Below are 21,506 nucleotides of genomic sequence, written 5' to 3' on the forward strand. Positions count from 1 at the left end.
CATGGTTTGTGAGATCAAACCCCACGCTGAGCTCTGCACTGACAGGGCAGAAGCTGCTTGAGATTCTCCCTCTCCCTCTCTCTCTGCCCCTCCCCTGCTTGTGCTCCCTCTCTCTCTCAAAATAAATAAATAAACATTAAATATATATATATTAAAAAAAGAATACAGATCAATAGAAAAGTGAAAATTCATTCAAAAATAACGTTTCTATTAAAGTACTGTTATCAGCTGCTAAAAAGGTCACACTTTTGCTGACAGAATAATTCCAAATGATTCCATAAACCAGTCATTAATAATCCAGTGTGCTATTTTCAAAGATACTTAAAGTTATATCAAATAAAGATTTATAAACAATCAGAAAAAAAAAGGCTTTATTTTGAGAAGATCGCTCAGAGCAGACTTCTAGCAATTATTCAATTATTCAGTGTACAATCAAGAACCCAGTGCCTGACACAGATTAGGTACTGAAAATCCTGAATAAGTAACACTGAATGAGATAGGTTTTAAAAAATAAAGTCATCTGTCTACAGAGAACATGGCTACGATCCTACCTGGCCCTGTAGTACCTCACTGCTTATGGGGCCTTTGCTGATCCGTCCCTCCTTATCTACCACCTTTCCGCACATACTACATTCAAGTCCCTTGAACTCCCTCAGTTCCCTAGACCAGAACAGGACAGGTAGCGCAACATAAGGGACCGTTCTAGAGCTGTGGCTTCAGACAAACATGGGTTTGGTCTTGTCTTTACCACTTACTAGCTCTAAGATCCTGGGGAAATTATTTCACTTTTCCAAACCAGCTTTCTCATCTGAAAGAAGAATACTACTAACTGCTTTTCGACGTCATCAGAATTAATAAGACAATGCATACGGTGGACCTAAAAAAAATGCCTGCCCCCAAATCAGCAATCAATTCAAAGTAGCTAGTTTTGTTTTTGTGATGTAGATCTGTATTCAGCAACACTACCCACCTCCACGCAGAGATATCGAATGAAAATTATATGCAAACATTTAAGATAGACTTATAGTTGGGGCACCTGGGTGGTCACAGCCAGTTAAGCATCCAACTCTGGATTTCAACTCAGGTCATAGTCTCATGGTTTGTGAGACGGAGCCGCGTTAGGCTCTGCACTGACAGCACAGAGCCTGCTTGGGATTCTCTCTCTCTTTTTCTCTCTGCCCCTCCCCTGCTTGTGCTCTCTCTCTCTCAAATAAATAAATAAACATTTTTAAAAAATACACTTATAGTAGTCCAGAGTAAGAGTAAATAACAGAAGGAAGGGAAAAATTAGAGCAAATAAACAAAAATAATATAAAAATAGTATAAAAGTTTGGGGTCTTTTCAAAGCAGAGCGAGCTGGCCCATATTCTTCAATGGTCTTCAGTAGCATTGACAAAATGCATGATCTAATCACGGAGCCAAAGAAGACCCCAAGAAAAGCTGAGGAAGACAGAAAGTATGTGCTATATGTTAGCAAAAGACCATCAGTAAGAGCTAAAACTGAGAAACCAGAGTCCCTAAGTCTCTTTCATGAAGCATTACTCAGAGACGACTCACAAAGTGGAGCCAGTTAAGTATATTGACTAAGAGCTTCGCCTTGAACTGTTTATTATCCCAGCTCTCACTGCCTCCAAGGCTTTGGGCAAGTTATTCAAATCACTGTGCGTCAATTTCCTCATCTGTAAAGTGGGCATTATATTAGTGACTACATATGGTTGTTGTGTATGTAGGCCTAAATATGAGGCTTAAACAAAAATGTCTGTGAAGCACTTAGTACAATGCTTGACACACAGTCATCACCCCATAAACATTAGCATTATTCATGCCTTCCTTCACTCTCTCAGTATATAGTTATTGAAAAATCCATCATTACTACTAGGCATTGGATTAAATAACATTGTATCAAATACCTCGCTTCTGGTCAAGGTAAAAGTCTATTATAAACTAAGCTACTTGATAAATAAAATTCAATTTTTAAAGAGATCTTTATTATACAGTTCTATATTGACAACTTTTATCATGTATACAACTAATATTGGACCATTAAAATAAATAGGTGCTCTTGGGTGGCTCACCCAGGTAAGCGTCCGACTTTGGCTCGGGTCATGATCTCGCGGATCATGAGTTGGGACCCTCTGTCAGGCTTTGTGCTGACAGCTCAGAGCCTAGAGTCTGCTTCAGATTCTGTGTCTCCCACCCACTCTCTCTCTTCCCCTCCCCTGCTCATGCTCTCTCTCTCTCTCTCTCTCTCTCAAAACTAAATAAAAACATTCTTTAAAAATTTTGTAATAAAATAAATAAAAGTTCCTGAACATTTATTAAATTCAAAGAACTGAAAAATAGCTAACACAAACCATGTAACAAGAACTATTCTTTTTTCTCTTTTTTAAAAAAAACTTTTAATGTTTATTTATTTTTGAGACATTGAGACCGGAGGAGAGGCAGAGAGACAGGGAGACATGGAATCTGAAGCAGGCTCCAGACTCCTCATTGTTAGCACAGAGCTGGACATGGGGCCTGACCCCTGGAACGCAAGATCATGACCTGAACCAAAGTCAGACACTTAACCAATTGAGCCACCCAGGCACCCATAGCAAGAATTATTTAAAGCTCCACAGATAGAGACCCTTCTATTCCCCATAACAACCCTATGAAGTAGCTACTGCAATTACTTCTATTTTATGGCATTTTTTAAGACCAACAACTGAGGGGCACCTGGGTGACTCAGTCCATTGAGGGTCCAACCTCAGCTCAGGTCTTGATCTTGTGGTTCATGAGTCTGAGCCCTGCGTCAGGCTCGCTGCTGTCAGCGCAGAGCCTGCTTGCGATCCTCTGTCCCCCTCTCTCTCTGCCCTTCCCCTGCTTGTGCTCTCTCTCTCAAAAATAAATAAAACATTTTTAAAAATTTTTAATAAATAAAAATTTAAAAATTAAACCAACAACTGAGGCACAGAGAAGTTAAGTAACTTCCTCCAAGGTCACACAGCTATTAGGTGGCAGACTAAGATTTAAACCCAGGAGAATATGGCTTCAGAGTCTGCGCTCTTAATCACTCTACTTTGCTACCAATTGGAGTGATGTCTACTAGAAAACTTTAAAAAGTCAGTATATGGGGCACATGGGTGGCTCAGGCGATTAAGTGTCTGACTTCAGCTCAGGTCATGATCCCACAGTTCATGAGTTCAAGACCTGTGTTGGGCTCTGTGTTGACAGCTCAGAGCCTGGAGCCTGCTTCAGATTCTGTGTCTCCCTCCCTCTCTGCTCCTCCCCTGCTCATTCTTTGTCTCTCTCTCCCTCTCTCTCAAAAATAAATAAACATTAAAAAATGAAATGAAATGAAATGAAATGAAATGAAATGAAATGAAATGAAATGAAGTGAAATGAAATGAAAAATTAAAAGTCAGCATAAAGTACTTATGAGCCTGAAGCTCGTATCTCTTTCCTTCTCCCTGCCCCCAATTTGGTCCTCTTCATCTTTCCCCCTCCCTCTAGATGTTCCCTTTATTGACATGCTCTTTTCACAGACATCTAAATAGAACACAAAATATACATTGAATGTTCATAAACATATTTTAATAATCCACTTTTCCGAGAATAAAAAAAAAATCCTTACTCTGATTTATTTCAGAACTGTAAAGAAAACAGTAGTCGAGACCAAAAATTTCACTATTGGTTAAGAACTTAAAACTCCTGTGTTATTCCCCTAATGCTGACAAGGGAACTTCCTTTTGTATGATTTAAAAATTCTACCAGTCCAAGTTCATCTAGATCTTAGCACATCCATCTTCAAAGAGCATTACTTATGAAAAGAGAAGTGTTATGTAACTTAATTGATATTTCTTAACTGCTTTGAAAATAGGCAGTGTTAAGCATTATTCTCATGTACTTAAGAGTTATGAGATTATCTTATAATGAAATGCATAGGTAACAAAAATGCTCTAAGAAACTCTTTGGAAAGTAATCAGTTGACACTAATTTATAATAGTGAACTATTCTCTTTATTATAAAATGAGCATTTCTTGTCAGTGTATACCTATTACTAATCCATGTTAAATGAACTCAGGAAGCCAATACTTTTTGGTTGGTGCTTGCTATCATGAAGAAATAACTTATGTGCAAGTTGGGACAATGAAGAACTCGAACACAGTCCTGGCTGTGTGGATGAATAACCTAACATCCAAAGTTGGAGTTCTCATTCTAAATCCTCAAGATTACTTATTTAGCAAGACAATTAAGGGCTACAAGTGAGAGAACAGCTAAATCTCTAGCACTCGTTGGGAAAACAATTACTGAGTGAAAAGATTCACTAACAGTGTGACAATGGAAAAGAGGGGGCTGGAGTTTGGGGCAGTCGGGAAGGGCTGACAAAGCAGAAACGTAGATATAATAAGGAAGTGGGAGGAAAATATTTTTTTAAAAGGCACAGCAAAGATAATGAAAGCTAGGACACAGCAAAGATAATGAAAGCTAGGACACAGGAAAGCCCCAACACAGCCACCTTCTCCTCCTCCACTCTGCTATTTATAGCAGAAAATGCCTCAACCCTAAAGAAGGATTGGATTAAGCCACTGTTCCCAAGCCCTCAGCACTAGTTTCCCATTGCTGCTATAACCACCCCACCCTTAGGGTTTAAAACCACTTAAACGTGGTATCTTACAGTTCTGGCGATCAACAGTCTCAAGTGGGCTGACAAGGCTGCATTCCTTTCGGAGGCTCTAGGGGAAAAAACCTATTTCCTTGGGTTTCCTAGCTTCTAGAGTCTGAGTGTGTTCCTTGGCTCATAGAATCTTCCTCCATCTCCAAAGAATGTGGCTCCAACCTCTGCTTCAATCACCATATCTTCTCTCACTCTGACCCTCCTGTCTGCCTCTTACCCTTATAGGGACCCCTGTGATTACACAGGGCCCATTCCTGTCATGAGGATAACTTCCCTGTCTCAAGACCCCTTAATCACATCTGCAAAGTGTCTTGCCATATAAGCCAACACATCCATAGGCTCTGGAGATTAGCACATGGATATCTCTGGAGGATTAACTATTCTGCCTTCCACCCCGTCCTGGGTGACTTTCAGCTGTTTTTCATATTCCCTTGGGGGAAATTTTTATTTTAACTATAAGAGTACCACAACATGAACGATCATTAACAATAAGTGAAATAGGGGCACCTGGGTGGCTCAGTCAGTTAAGCTTCCAACTTTGGCTCAAGTCATGATCTCACAGTTCGTGGGTTCAAGCCCCACATCAGGCTCTGTGCCAACAGCTCAGAGCCTGGAGCCAGCTTCAGATTCTGTGTCTCCCTCTCTCTCTCTGCCCCTCCCCTGCTCATGCTCTGTCTCTGTCTCAAAAATAAATAGAAACATTTAAAAAAATTATAAAAAATAATAATAAGTGAAATGAAAAATTTAGTAAACAATTCTTACCAGTTTCCAATGAAACGAGGGTCATTCTGATCAAGGTTAACAGGATTTCTGGGATCGACATAAAACCCAATAAGAAGTCCACCTAATAAATATCCCACTGCAGGACCAAGTGCTCCCATGACATACATGATGGCTGAGAAGACAGAAGGGGAAACATGAAATACAGCAACGTGTTATTTAAATTTCAAGAGCTGTCTAATTTCAGTCATTCCATTTATATGTCACAGTTAACCCCAGTTAAGAGCATCCAAAAACAAAGAACTTTAGAGATTGTGCCTCTATTTATATTTGGGTTTCAAATCATGCCCTTTATTTAGCTGCTGCCTGTTGTCCTTTTAGAACATCAGAATCATCTGGACAGCTTCTCGGTTGCTTTTGTTTGGTTTTTTTAATGTAAGTGCTCGGCCCCACTAAATTTAAATTTCTGAAAGTGCTAGTTAATGAGCAGTCACTGGATAACCAAAAGAAGATGAAACGTGGTGTCAAGATTAAAAAATAAATAAATAAAAATAAATAAATAAATACAAGGTCATTTCAAGATAAGAAGGAAAAAAAAGTAGAAGTCACTTGTCACAGCTGGAAGATTCTAACAGAACGAGTGAACCAAGGCCAGATTCTGCCATGAAGCTGGATTTAATTGAATTGGCAAAGGTGCTCAAGCCCCCTCAAATCATGAATATTTTTCAAACCACCACTTTAGAATCAAAGAAGAGCTTCCAATGCATTTGGTTTATTGTTAATTGAGGAACCTTAGTTAAAGATTCATAAATCTCGTTAAATGGCATGAGTGAGAAGGTCCAAATGGATAGCAGGCACCCACAGCTGAATGAAAAAATAACTTTTTAAAGCACATGACCAAAACAGGAGGGGAAGGGGTTCTGTCAGTAGATCAGAAAGGTTTTCATTCTATCCAAAAAACAATTTGGCCATCAAAATGGGCTTAGAGCAAAACATAACAATAAATTAGGGGTGCCTGGGTGGCTCAGTCAGTTGAGTGTCTGACTTCGGCTCAGGTCATGATCTCGCAGTTGACGAGTTCAAGCCCCGCAACGGGCTCTGTGCTGACAGCTCGGAGCCTGGAGCCTGCTTCACATTCTGTGTCTCCCTCGCTCTCTGCCCCTTCCCTGCTCATGCTCTGTCTCTCTCTGTCTCAAAAACAAATAAACATTAGAAAAAAATAACAATAAATTCACTGTCATGCCTTTATATTGTTTTGACTGCTGTGATTTCAAATAAAAAAAATAATTTTGTCCATTTTTAAATTTTGAGGTAGGATATGAAATTCCTTGAAAATCGTAGAAAAATCTAGCCACACATTCCAAACCCATTTTTTTTCCTGCTAAAATTTAGTTATTTGGGGAGAAATCTATAAACACTTTTAAGATACTCTTGGGTGCAAGGCATGATAAACTCAGGTGTTGAGGCGCCTGGGTGGCTCATTGGTTAAGCGTTCGACTTTGGCTCAGGTCATGATTTCACGGTTCTTGAGTTCAAGCCGTGTGTCGGGCTCTGTGCTGACAGTTCAGAGCCTGGAGCCTGCTTCAGATTCTGTATCTCCCTCTCTCCTCTCTCTCTCTCTCCCTCTGCCCCTCCCTTACTCATTCTCTCTCTCTCTCTCTAGAATAAACCTCAAAAAAAAAAACCCTCAGGTGTTACATATTTCTCATTTCTGTTGCCATCATGCATTTAAGCTACTGAAGAAATAACTAGCTTTCCATACCCTTTAAATAGCACCATATTGGGGTGGCTCAGTTGGTCAAGCATCCAACTTCAGCTCAGGTCATGATCTCACAGTTCATGAGTTCAAGCCCCACATCGGGCTCTGTGCTCATAGCTCAGAGCCTGGAGTTTCAGATTCTATGTCTCCCTCTCTCTCTGCCCCATCCCCACTCATGCTCTGTCTCTCTCTGTCTTAAAAATAAATAAAACGTTAAAAAAATAAGAAATAAAAAAATAAATAGCACCATATTTACCAAAAAGAAAATTTGACTAATCAGACTAGCTCCACCTTACTTTATCACCTGCACCTAAATAAACTTTGAATAAACTTGTACCTCCTGTTACTTATCACTACAGACAGTACTTTAACACCTGCTCCCATTTTTCACACTATTTCATAAGAGAAAATGCCGTGTTTATTTTACAGAATCGTCTGCTTGTAACAAAAGACATTAGGTGCTTCGACTTCTCCATCTGTGTTTGGAAATGGAGAATGGAAGCACAGCCACAAGTAACTGGTATTCCTTTGGAAGCATGCTTTTAATAAAACAAAATTAGAATTTTGATAAATATCTTGTTAACCTCTCTGTTTATAGCCTGAAACGGAACTCGAGAATAAAAAATGCTTTTTCAGTTTTACCCATATGCATATGAAGATAAAATTTATGTTTACACCTCCAGGCAAATCAGCACCATTTACAACTTAAAACTGTAATGAGGCCAAAATGTGACATGAATCATCTTCCCAAAATAGTTCTTCTGGCATGAAAGAGACTGTCTTACAAACAGACAGGGAAAAGGGTATTTCCGCCATCCTGTTTATGCCTGGGGCACTTGAGTGCAGCATCTCGGAATGCCAAGCAGCACAGTGCAGGATGTGTGCTGGCAAGACCTCGCAATTACATGGCAAATGGAACACCAATTAAATAACATCTCCAAAAAAACTTAACTACTCTTTAACTTCTCTTAAATATTTGTTTATTTTTGAGAGAGAGAGAGAGAGAGAGAGAGAGAGAGCACGCGCGCACAAACAGAGAGAGAGAAAGACACAGAATCCGAAGCAGCCTCCAGGCTCTCAACTGTCGGCACAGAGCCCAACGTGGGGCTCGAACTCACGAACCGTGAGATCATGACCCGAGCCGAAGTCGGAGGATTAACCGACTGAGCCACCCGGGAGCCCAAACTTAACTACTTTTTCAAATACAGATAAAACTTTTTAAAATTCAGCTATGTAATCAGAAAAAGTTTATTTGTAATATCTAGCAAACACTTAGGCCAACTGAATCATTCACACTAACATATATATACACATATATCTATATAATTGTATTACATATTATGCTCTCTATAATAGTGTCGTGACTATACTATATATATATAAATCAATAAATATATAACACTATAGATAGAGATAGAGATATATAATAACTCGTTGACATGGTCCTATTTAGTAAATAAATCCTTCTGGCCACTGAGCTAACATTTATTAATTGATTAACCAGTAGAACTCATTCAGAGCTTATTAGAGGGGCAAATTGTTGACACAAATTCGTATCACTCACCCTCCCAGTCAAAAATTCTCAATCGCCACCCACCCACCAACCACCACTGCTTGAAGAAAGTCCAAACTGCTCTGGAGTTCAAGGGTGGGACGAGTTGGCCTCCTCCTGCCATTTTACTCTTCAAACCTACTGACTGCACTCAGGGCTCCAGGCAGACTGACTCTCACACAGACCTGGGCAGAGCCACCTCTCTTCCCTTGAAGACCCACCGTGCCCCCAGGCTTCCCGGTCTGTCTGAATCCTACCTGTTCTTCAAGGCCTAACCAAGTCCAGTACTGCCTGTCCTCCCCTGAGTGGTCTCTGTCTCCTCAGAGACCTCCTCCTCTGTCTATTCCAGCGGCCTCCACACTTTTTCATCAGCCATCTCTATTGGTAAGAGTTTTTAAACATTTACCACAGGGGTGCCTGGGTGACTCAGTGGGTTAAGCGCCAGGCTCTAGATTTCAGTTCAGATCATCACCTCACAGTTCGTGAGATCGAGACCTGTGTCAGGTGGGCTCTATGCTGACAGCATGGAACGTGCTTGGGATTCTCTCTCTCCCTCTCTCTCTCTCTGCCTCTCCCCTGCTTGTGCTCTCTCTCTCTCTCTCTCAAAATAAATAAATAAACATTAAAAAAAAGCTTCAAAAATGAACTATTGGGACCTCATCAAAATAAAAAGCTTCTGCACAGCAAAGGAAACAATCAGCAAAACTAAAAGGCAACAAATGGAATGGGAGAAGATTTTTGCAAACGATATAACAGATAAAGGGTTAGTATCCAAAATCCATATAGAACTTATATGGAACTTATATAGAACTTATAACTCAACACCCAAAAAACAAATAATCCAGTGAAGAAATGGGCAAAAGACATGAATAGACACTTCTCCAAAGAAGACATCCAGATGGCCAACCGACACATGAAAAAATGCTCAACATCACTCACCATCAGGGAAATACAAATCAAAACCACAATGAGATACCACCTCACACCTGTCAGAATGGGTAACATTAACAACTCAGGCAACAACAGTTATTGGTGAGGATGCAGAGAAAGAGGATCTCTTTTGCATTGCTGGTGGGAATGCAAACTGGTGCAGCCACTCTGGAAAACAGTACAGAGGTTCCTCAAAAAATTAAAAATAGAATTACCCTACGACCCAGCAATTGCACTACTAGGCATTTATCCAAGGGATACAGGTGTGCTGTTTCGAAGGAGCACACACATCCCAATGTTTATAGCAGAGGTATCAACAATAGCCAAAGTATGGAAAGAACCCAAATGTCCATCGACTGATGAATGGATAAAGAAGATGTGGGATATATAGACAATGGAGTGTTACTCGGCAATCAAAAAGAATGAAATCTTGCCATTTGCAACTACGTGGATGGAACCAGAGGGTATTACGCTAAGTGAAATTAGTCAGAGAAAGACAAAAATCATATCACTTCACTCATAGGAGGACTTTAAGAGACAAAACCGATGAACATAAGGGAAGGGAAACAAAAACAATATAAAAACAGGGAGGGGGACAGAACAGAAGAGACTCATAAATATGGAGAACAAACTGAGGGTTACGGGAGGGGTTGTGGGAGGGGGGATGGGTTAAACGGGTAAGGGGCATTAAGGGATCTACAACTGAAATCATTGTTGTACTGTATGCTAACTTGGATGTAAGTCCAGTAAATAAATTTAAAAAAAAAAAAACTTTAAACATTTACCACAGTGTACTTTTCTGTATAAGCACCGCTATCAGCCTCGCCCTCATAGCTTGCACCTGATATATCAGTAAACCCCGCTAGTTCTACCATCACATCACATACAACACGCAGCCTCTTCCCCATGCCTCTACCTTGGCCCAAGCCACCAACGTCACTCATCTGGAAAATGGCTCCAGGCCTTCCAGCTGGTGGTATTCCTGCTACTCTCTTCCTCCCTACAATGAATTTTCAACACAGCAGCCCTAACAATCCTTCAGAAACATAAGGCAGGTCATGTCACTTCTTAGCTCACACCCTCCAGTGGCTTCCCATCGTGCTGGCAAGAAAAGCCAAAATCCTTTTATATGGCTGCAAGGACCTGCCCACACCTTTGCACCACCCCCTATGATCTCTCTGCTCCGTCTCCTATCCTTTTCCTTGTTCACTCAGCTCCAGTCAAATTGACCTCTCTCTTCACCCTCCCAGGCACATTCCCACCTCAGGGTGTTAGCGCTTGGATTGTGCATGCCTGTGTGCACGTGTGTAAGTGTGTGCAGGTGTCTCTTTCCCAGAGAGCCACACGGTACATTCCCTTACTTCCTCCAAATAGGAATTCAAATAGTTCCTTCCCACCAAGGCCTTGCTTGGCCATCCTATCTAAAACTTTAAAAACCTTTTCCCCGATGCTTCCCACCCTCTCTCTGCTTTATTTTTCTCCTTAGCATACTTTGGCACCCAATACACTCTACATTTCCTTTGTTCATCTTGTTTATCACCTGTCCTTCCCGTCTAGAACATAAGATCCAGAAGGGCAGGGATCTTGCCAGTGGTATTCACTGACAAAAGTAGTGTAGGAGGCATGAAACTCATTTCGCTCCCATTATTCATTACCTTTCCCACTCCCAGTGAACGCTCTGCTGTTATTAACAACAGTAGATGTCAGGGATAAGAGCCTTCTTCAGCATACATCAGCTCTTGAGATATCAGCTAATCACTGTCGGGTTGATAGTTCCATGTTTTTGTCTGTGTTTCATCAGATGTGATGATACTGTTATTGGTTTTCTCTCCCGATAAGGAGCTCATACTGGGAGTACAGGCTATCCAGTGAACCAGCAATAGAAAGAACTACAAGTTCCAAGTTTCAAGAGTTGTCTAATTTCAGTCATATCGTATATTTATGTCACAGTTAACCCCAGTTAAGAGCATCCAAAAACAAAGAACTTTAGAGATTGTGCCTCTATTTATATTTGGGTTTCAAATCATGCCCTTTATTTAGCTGCTGCCTGTTGTCCTTTTAGAACATCAGAATCATCTGAAGAATTTTCTTCCTATATCCCAGTGGACTGTATCACACCCCTCCTGGGTCGTACACAATTCAGCTTCATTCCCCTTTGGGAGAACCCTGGGCCATTCCGTTCATTTAAATTTGAGTATGCCTTGCTCTTAATTTCTACTTCTGTCTTCAAATGTTTATATCTTATCTTTTGAAGTAGCTCTTCATCCTTGAGAGCAGGAGCTGTATCGTGTACAGTACTGTGTGGTGGTTAAATCACAGACTCCAAACTCCCGGGTTCGAATCCCTGCTTCCATTATGCACATGAAGTGCTTAGCCTATGATAAACACTGAAGAAATATTAAGTTGTATTTTTATATGTTGAATGATCACCTAATCATCCTCTAACAAATATTATTAAATACTAAGTTTGTATAGGCCAAATACATATATTATTTAACAGAAGACACACTTTTCTTTATATTACCTTGATAAATTATCTTTTCTGGAATCATAGCTTTTGATCCAGGAGTTAGTTTTGATAATGGGCTTGGCAGATGGGAATGGGGAAAGACAAGATCCGGACCTTTCTTTCTTCACACAAAGGTCAGTATAGGGTATCTTCCTGAAGCTGAGAATGTGCCTTGCTTGCCTGTGTCTATTATTCTTTTTAAATAACTTTTAGGGGTTTTTTCCTAATGATTACAAAATATAATATGAATTGAGAAAACTCTCAAGAACACACAAATTTTTTTTTCTAAATCACCAACAATCCATACTATCCAGATAATGATAGTAATAATACTAATAAATACTTTTTACTATTCATATACTATATAAATTTTTTAAGTAGCTAGAATTATACAGTACTTATTATCGTATACTATGTTTTTTGGGGGTGCCAGAGTGGCTCAGTAGGATAAGTGTCTGACTCTGGCTCAGGTCATGATCTCATGGTTCATGAGTTCAAGCCCCGCGTGGGACTCTGTCCTGAGAGCTCAGAGCCTGGAGTTTGCTTCAGATTCTGTGTCTCCCTCTCTCTTGGCCCCTCCCCTGCTTATACTCTGTCTGTCTGTCTCTCTCTCTCAAAAATAAACACTAAAAAGTATATGTTTTTTTTTCACATAATATCTCAAACATTTCTTATATCGATAAATATTCTTCTAAAACATTTGTCATAGCTAAATGATGAGCCTTCATGCGGCTATCACATACGTCCTTTAATAACCCCTCACTGGGGCGCCTGGGTGGCTCAGTCAGTTAAGCATCCGACTCTTGATTTCGGCTCAGATCATGATCTCACAGTTCGTGGGTTCTGCGCTGATAGCACAAAGCCTGCTTGGGATTTTCTCTCTCCCTCTCTCTTTGCCCCTCCCCCTCTCCCTCTCTCCCTCTCTCTCCCTCTCTCTCTCTCAAAAACAAATATACATTTTAAAAAATCTTTAAAAAAAATCCCTTACTGGTGCCAGCTATCTGCTACCACAAATGTCTGATTGGGGGTATTCCTCTGAAGATTATCTCAACCCTTTGTTATTACCTATGCTCCACGGAACTAGACCCCAGCCTGAGGACTACAGCCCCCACCCCAAACCACCCTCAGCTGGGTGAGCTTTTGTGGAACTAAGAAGCCACTATTAAATGAAATGGGCCTGAAAGGGCCCTTCAGCAGGGTGGGGCCAGTTCTTGGCCTCCATCCTGGACATCACGGCTAGTTTGACAAAGAAACGACTCTGGGGCAAGGCTGACCCACCAACAACTTGGTAACTGTCTCATCACCTGCTTCCGACCTGCTTCCTTCACTTCCTTTCCCCAAGCTGTTTACTTTTGGACATTCCGTTTTAATTTTCTTCTTAAATTATCGTTTACCCTATTTTGTGATCATTTATGCTTTTTTACATTAAAGCACATTAACTTCTACTTTTAATCCCATTTACCTTCCTTAAATTATTTTTCACCCCATTTTGTGATCATTTATGCCTTTCGACATTAAAGCACATAACTTCCACTTTTAATCCCATTTACCTTCACATTTTTAACTTTTCTCCTGTAGATTTAACCTTTATTCTAATTTAATACCTCTTTTCACTTTTACATCATAAAATGTTTTAGCTGCTGCTTTTTCTGTACTTCTTAATGCATTTTAATCTTTTAAAAATATTTTTCTGGGCGCCTGGGTGGCTGTCGGTTGAGCATCCGACTCTTGATTTCACCTCAGATCGTGATCTCAGGGTTTGTGAGATCGAGCCCCACCCACATCGGACTATGTGCTGACAGCACTGAGGCTGCTTTGGGAGTCTCTCTCTCTCTCTCCCTCCCTCGCTCTCTGCCCCTCCCCCACCCATGTGTGCATGTGCTCTCTCTCTCTCTCAAAATAAACATTTTAACAATAAATAAATAAATATTTTTTTCAAGAATTTTAATTTAAAATTAAGTATCAATTTTTTTTTCAAATTATCTGTTGCCTTCTATTTCTCATACCTTAAGTAACTTTGCTTATGTTTTTAGCCCTATTTATATTAGGCTAATTTTTCAGTTTTATAAACTGTCTTTATTTTAAACCTTGTTATACCCCTGATTTTTATGTTATATTTCATGTTTAGGGCTTTCTCTTTCCTTTTGTATCCTTTCAACAACATATTCTTTTAAGAGTCTTCGTTTATCTTAATCATCTCTTATGTTTTACTTATTTTGTGATCAGTTTTGGTAACAGTTCATTAGATGTTGGGCCTGGCCATTGCCCACACTGTCTCTGTAGTCCTGTTCAGCTGCCCTGCATGGCTTTTCCAGCCAGTTAAGGACAGTAGCCTGAGATTCAGGGTTAATTCTCCCCTGGGCTCAAGGCTTTACCCATGGCATATCTGATTAGCTGGACCCCATGACTGCTGTCACCCATGATCCAATAATGACAAAATGTGAGTTCTAAATCCCAGGTCTCTGATGAATAAGCACTGACTCTAAGACAAGCCAGGCCCACAGAGTGAAACAAACAAGCCAGAGTGTTCTTCCTCATTCAGGTCCAGTCTGGCCTAGGGAGGGTCCCATGGGTTGACCTTCCCAATGGCTACCCGGGAGAGAGAAAAGGCATAAGTGGACCCTGCAAAATTCACCTGTACCTATTTCACCCCTTGTTAAAGCCTACATCTCCATCTCTGGCAGACTTAAAAGACACTCCTCCTTCCTCATCACAAAAGCCCAACTTGACTGCATTGGTATTATCCCAAATAGGATTGTTCTGTGGGGTCAGCAGCAACCAGGGGAACAGCTCTCTGAACTCTACAGAGTCTATGTTGGGTAACTTAACCTGCTCCTGAATCACAAGAAATGATTCCAGAGCTACTAATAGTGATCAGCCAGCCATGAGCCTTGCTGGACTTGGGAAACTGAGGGCCCAATCAAAATCAGCAAAGATTCTAGTATCACAAATCCCTACAGTTACCTCCTTCCTAGCCTCAACCCCCAATGGTGAGTAGGGCTCCACATTGCCAGATCAGAGGTCACTCAGTCACCCATGTGCTCTGTGATGCCAGGCCCTAGGACAAGGAAGGGGCCTCGCAAAGTTCAATAAGATTGATGCCCAGTCCTCCAGAAGAGGAACAGGTAAAACCAGCTATGATTCAAGGCTCAGCGAATAAGTGTGCCAAGTAGCAGCAACAGGCCAGGGACTGGGGCAGAGGAATGACTCACACTGTAACTAGCTGAGGAGGGAGAATAGATAAGCCTTTCTGGAAAAGATGACTTTTAACATAAGCCTGCAAAAATGGGCAAAAGAGGACATGCTGAGGGTCCCATAGGGGCAAAAGCACACGAGTCTGGAAGCATACGGCCTGTCCGGGGGGGGGCGCAAGTGGTTGTGCCCCTGGAGGTACAACTGCCTCAGAGGAGAGTGACAACCACTGCCTCTGTGCTAGTCCCATCCAGGGGTCTCGGTGCCCAGCTGTGTGCAAGCTGCTCAGTTGCTGTTCTCTGAGGACGGTGAGGAGGGACGGCAGCATAGAGCATCAGTTTCCCCATCAGTGTCATCGGTGATACTGAGAGATGGTTTTGCTGTCGTTTTCCACACAGCAGTAGAGGAGCAAGTCACTTCCACTGTGCGACTGAGGTCAGGCCTGACATGGAGAACGGGAAGTCAGAGCACTGGTCCTTGGGGTCTCCTGAGCACGTGATTGTCTCCCCTCACCCTCCCTCCCCCCTTCCTTCTGCATTAGTCACTGGAATGCAGCCAGAAGTCTCAGCCACCATGTTACATCCAAAGGCCTCTCCTTCCACCTCATTCCTGCTGTCCCTAGCTCTTGGGAGAATAAAAATCTCCCCTTCCCGGGGCGCCTGGGTGGTTCAGTCGGTTAAGTGTCCGACTTCAGCTCAGGTCACAATCTCGCGGTCCGCGAGTTCGAGCCCCGCATCGGGCTCTGGGCTGATGGCTCAGAGCCTGGAGCCTGCTTCCGATTCTGTGCCTCCCTCTCTCTCTGACCCTCCCCCGTTCATGCTCTGTCTCTCTCTGTCTCAAAAATAAATAAACGTTAAAAAAAATTTTTTTTAATAAATAAATAAATAAATAAATAATAAAAAAATCTCACTTTCTCATTCATTCTCTTCATTTATGGGCAGAATTCAACTGGATAGATATCTTTTCTTTCTGTCTGTTCAGTTTCTATGCCCCCCTCTTTTGGCAAATGCTATTCTGTTTTTCTTTAGGAACCATTGCACAGTCTCAATGAACTCCATGATTCACTGGTAGACAGATGACCAGTTCAGGCCAATCAGATGCTCTTCTCCCAGACACCAGGTGGCTCACTCCCTTACTTCTTCCAGATCTATATTCAAGTATCATTCTTCAGAGAAGCTATAGTTCACCACATATCTAAACACGGCGCACCCCCACCTCCCCTGCCCCATTACTCTTTATCTACCTTGCCCTGCTGGGGTTTTCATTATGGCCAATACCACCATGTGGCATTACATTTGACCGCTTGCTTATTCTCTGTCTCTCCCACTGGAATGTTGGTTCCATGAGAACAAGAGCCGCTTTTTTCACTGATGCCTTATCTGCCTGAGCAGCGCTGACCTTAAGCACTAATGAATATTGTTGAACAAGAAGGGATGAAGGCATGGACTTCTAATCTTGAGTGAAGTAACAAAAGCAATTGAAGTGGATTTGTCCTTGCAACACTGCCTTGAAGAATCATCCATTGGTTCCTGTTCCCTAGACCCCTGGGGCTGCCCTGTCCTTGTGAGCCATCCCTACTCCCCTTCCCCAGAACATCCTTGGTTTGACAGAGCTGGCTCCTGTGGTTTACAGCCACAGAGCCTTGACACCTACCTCCAAAACACCTCCAAGCCTGACCCTTACTTCTGCCAGGCTCTCCGAGGTCACCACCCTCCCTAGCTGGGTTCCACCAGTTCTCAGAGCTTCATTGCAACTGGCCTGGATGTGCTGCGCCCTCATTTGAACTTGGTTCTCATTAATCAGCCTCTGCTCTCTGTTGCTGTCCACTTCCCACTTTTCACCGCTCACTGTCCACCACTTCTCCACATTCCCTCTGGCACAGGACCCACTTTCTCAGCTGCCCTCCATGGCTAGTAAATGCTGCCAAGAACCGATGATGACAGGGGTTTGGGTTACAAGCATAATTTAGGCTCAGTCCCAGGAGCTGGGATTTACCCAGAATGGTCCCACAGCAAAATGTATTGCACGCATGCCTATTAAACCCGGTCTGGGACATAGTGATAGGAGGTCACCCTTTTTTTTTTTTTTTTTAATTTTTTTTTTCAACGTTTATTTATTTTGGGGACAGAGAGAGACAGAGCATGAACGGGGGAGGGGCAGAGAGAGAGGGAGACACAGAATCGGAAACAGGCTCCAGGCTCTGAGCCATCAGCCCAGAGCCTGACGCGGGGCTCGAACTCACGGACCGCGAGATCGTGACCTGGCTGAAGTCGGACGCTTAACCGACTGCGCCACCCAGGCGCCCCAGGAGGTCACCCTTTTGAATACGTTTGGTGGCATAGCTGTTGCAGACAGGAAGACGACGTGAGAAGCGATCCACACTTCACTGTTGTATCACAGCAATGACACCAACTCGCATTTGACTTGCACAATGTCTTGAAAACTAGCCAAGGTACTTCACAGCACCAGTGCACCATGTTTAAAGAAAATATTCCCTTGCTCGCTCCTTCCAATCACAAGCACAGGCAGATAAGAGACCTCTGATCTCAGTTATATGCAGCAGCAATTTGTCTTGTCTTAAGTGATTCAGTTATTGTGACACAGGCCTGACAGTAAAAGAACAGCTGCCACAGCAGTCAGGGAATAGTCTATCACTTTGCTAAAACATCCAGAGAGCATCTTAGGTCACAAATGAGAAGGGAAAAGGGTTAGGCAGATTCAGAGTGTTTTTTCCTCGCTACCATAGCAAGCAAGGGTTGGTTTAAGTTCACTATGTTCCTTTAGAAATATTTTCAAAGTCGTTCATTTCTAAAATGGAACATGCTTAATTTTTTTTTTTAATTTTAATTAAAGGGGTGCCTAGGTGGCTCGGTCGGTTAAGCATCTGGCTTCAGCTTAGGTCATGATCTTGCAGTTCATGGTTCCAGCCCTGCATCAGGCTCTGTGCTGACAGCTCAGAGCCTGGAGCCTGCTTTGGATTCCGTGTCTCCTTCTCTCTCTGCTCCTCCCTTGCTCTGTCTCTCTCTCTCTCTCTCTCTCTCTCTCTCAAAAATAAACATTAAAAAATTTTTTTAAGGGAACACCCAAGTGCATATAGAAGGAGCCATTTACACTTAATTAACATCTGGGGCATGGTGGGTGTTTAATGTGCTATAGCTTTAAAACATCAAATTGGGCACCTATGAGTGACCACTATCTATAAACTCAGTCCAGTCCTTAGGAGGGACCATGAGGACAGCTACTATGAAAGCATAAAAAAAAGTTATGTTGGGGTGCCTGAGTGGCTCATTTGGTTAGTATCCGACTTCAGCTCAAATCATGATCTCACTGTTCCCGAGTTCAAGCCCTGTGTCGGGCTCTGTGCTGATAGCTCAGAGCCTGGGGCCTGTTTTAAATTCTGTGTCTCCCTCTCTCTCGCTGCCCCTCCTCTGCTCATGCTCTGACTCTCTCTTTCAAAAATAAATAAAACATTACAAATTGTTTTAATCATGTCAATTTTTTAAAATTATATTTTGAGGCAAAAAGAGTTTTATTAAGAGTTAAAAATGGATTCCTTTAGAACACAAACTGAAAACGCATAACAGGATAATCAAAATACTAAATGAACCCATGAGAAACTAATCTGACTAGTTATCAAAGCAATAGAAGTTGCAAACAATGAGATAACACTCTACTAAAATAAACGAAAAAGACGGAAAGTGCTCAGTGCAGATACAAGTCAGTGAATTCATTATTCCCATCCATTGCTGGCACAGAGTTACAACTAGAATGAGCTTTGGACAGCAATTCACCATATCTATCATGACGACATTTATCATTGTGTTTTGTAGATAGAAAAATAGAAACAGTAAAAATAGTAACTAACTACATTTTGATTCATAATGCAGCTATTGACTTTAATGTTGACAGAGTTTTTATACCTTAAGGACATACTTATTTTTTTTTTTTTTTTTAACATCTATTTATTTTTGAGACAGAGAGAGACAGAGCATGAATGGGGGAGTGTCAGAGAGAGAGAGGGAGACACAGAACCTGAAACAGGCTCCAGGCTCTGAGCTGTCAGCACAGAGCCTGGCGCGGGGCTCGAACTCACGGACCGCGAGATCATGACCTGAGCCGAAGTCGGAGGCTTAACCGACTGAGCCACCCAGGCGCCCCTAGACTTATTTTTAAAGTGTAAGTGAATATGAAGAACACAAAATTTTGTTAACCATGTGATCATAATTATGTAAAAAAAAATACATTTAAAAAAATTTTTTAATGTTTATTTAATTTTGAGAGAGACAGAGAGACAGAGCATGAGCAGGGCAGGTACAGAGAGAGTGGGAGACAGAATCTGAAGCAGGCTCCAGACTCTGAGCTATCAGCACAGAGCCCGACGGGGCAAGATTCGAACCCACGAACCATGAGATCATGACCTGAGCTGAAGTCGGATGTTTAACCAACTGAGTCTCCCAGAAGCCCCCCAAAAAACATACATTTTAAGACAAGACTGTCTACAGAAAAGCTACTAGAACCAATAAGTGGATTTAACAAGGTTGCATGATACAAGATTAATATTTTAAAAATCAATTAAATTTCTATGTACAAGTAACAGTCAGAAATAAATACCATTTATAAAAGAATCACAAAATAAAATACTTAGAAATAAACCTGACAAAATATAAGAAACACCTATACACTTAAAATTGTAAAACACTGCCAAAAAAATTAAAGACGATCTAAATAAATGGAGAGATATGCCCTGTTTCTGGGTGAAAAAAAACAATATTGCTAAGATATCAAGTTTCCCAAAAAGAATCAATAAATTCAATCCAATTCCACTCAAAATCCCTGCAGGCTTTTTTGTAGAATTGACAAACTGATTCTAAAAGTCAAAGAACATATGGAAATGCAAAAGACATAGATCAGCCAAAACAATTTTGCAAAAGAGCAAAGTTAGAAAACTAAAACTATCTGATTTCAAGACTTATAAAGATGCTGTAATCAACACAATGTAGTACTGGTTTAAAGGAATGGGGCGCCTGGGTGGCGCAGTCGGTTAAGCGTCCGACTTCAGCCAGGTCACGATCTCGCGGTCCGTGAGTTCGAGCCCCGCATCAGGCTCTGGGCTGATGGCTCGGAGCCTGGAGCCTGGAGCCTGTTTCCGATTCTGTGTCTCCCTCTCTCTCTGCCCCTCCCCCGTTCATGCTCTGTCTCTCTCTGTCCCAAAAATAAAATAAACGTTGAAAAAAAAAATAATAATAAAGGTGGACACATAGGGGCACCTGGGTGGCTCAGTTGGTTAAGCGTCCAACTTCAGCTCAGGTCATGATCTCATGGTTCATGAGTTTGAGCCATGCATCGGGCTCTATGCTGACAGCCCAGAGCCTGGAGCCTGCATCAGATTCTGTGTCTCCTTCTCTCTCTTTCTCTCTCTCTCTCTCTCTCTCTCTGCCCCTCCCCCACTCGTGCTCTGTCTCTCTCTCTCTCTCAAGAAAAAAAGGTAAAAAAATAATAATAATAAAGGTAGACAAGTAGATCTGTGGAATAAAAAAGAAAGTCAATAAATAAATAAATAAATAAATAAATATTAAAAAGAAAGTCCAAAAATTAATAAATTAAAAATAAAAAAGAAAGCCCTCAGTGGAATAAAAAAGACCAAAATTAATTAATTAACTAATTAATTTAATAAATAAAAATTAAAAAGAAAGTCCAGAAACAGACCCACACATGTGTAAGAACAAGTGACTTTTGACAAAAGTATAAAGATAATTCAATGAAAAAAGGAGTTTTTTCAATAAATGGTGAAATCCATTAGATATCCATATATCCATGTAAAACCTAAAACTATGAACCTAGGAGAAAACAATCAAGTAAACTATTTTCCAACAGATACTTTACCCAAGAAGATATATGGATGGCAAATGAGCACATGAGAGATGGTTAGCATCATTAGTCATTTGGGAAGTGCAAATTAAAACCACAATAAGATATCACCAAACCTGCTGTGCAAATGGTTAAAATTAACAAGACACATTATACCGGTTATTGCTGAGGATGTGACACAACTAGAACTTTTCGACACTGCTAATGTGGAATATAATATGTTACAGCCACTCTGGAAAACAATTTGATAGTGTCTGAAGGAGTTAAACATATGTCTATCATACAATTCAGCCATTTCACTTCCAGGTATTTTCACAAG

At 41.3% G+C, this 21,506-nt stretch overlaps 1 protein-coding gene across 4 annotated transcripts in view; it reads right to left on the minus strand.

Moving 5' to 3' along the window:
- SLCO5A1 (solute carrier organic anion transporter family member 5A1) overlaps window positions 1-21,506 on the minus strand; it is a 310,848-nt gene that overhangs the window by 81,844 nt on the left and 207,498 nt on the right. For all 4 annotated transcript variants that reach the window (XR_007148759.1, XM_047842985.1, XM_047842982.1 and 1 more), the window contains exon 5: window positions 5,420-5,552. Coding sequence is in view for 3 of the 4 variants with exons in the window: in XM_047842985.1 (XP_047698941.1) it covers window positions 5,420-5,552 (133 nt within the window). In the remaining variant the exon portion in view is untranslated. The remainder of the gene's footprint in view (window positions 1-5,419; window positions 5,553-21,506) is intronic.

This window comes from Prionailurus viverrinus, chromosome F2 (assembly GCF_022837055.1).
Source record: "Prionailurus viverrinus isolate Anna chromosome F2, UM_Priviv_1.0, whole genome shotgun sequence".
Lineage (NCBI taxonomy): Eukaryota > Metazoa > Chordata > Mammalia > Carnivora > Felidae > Prionailurus > Prionailurus viverrinus.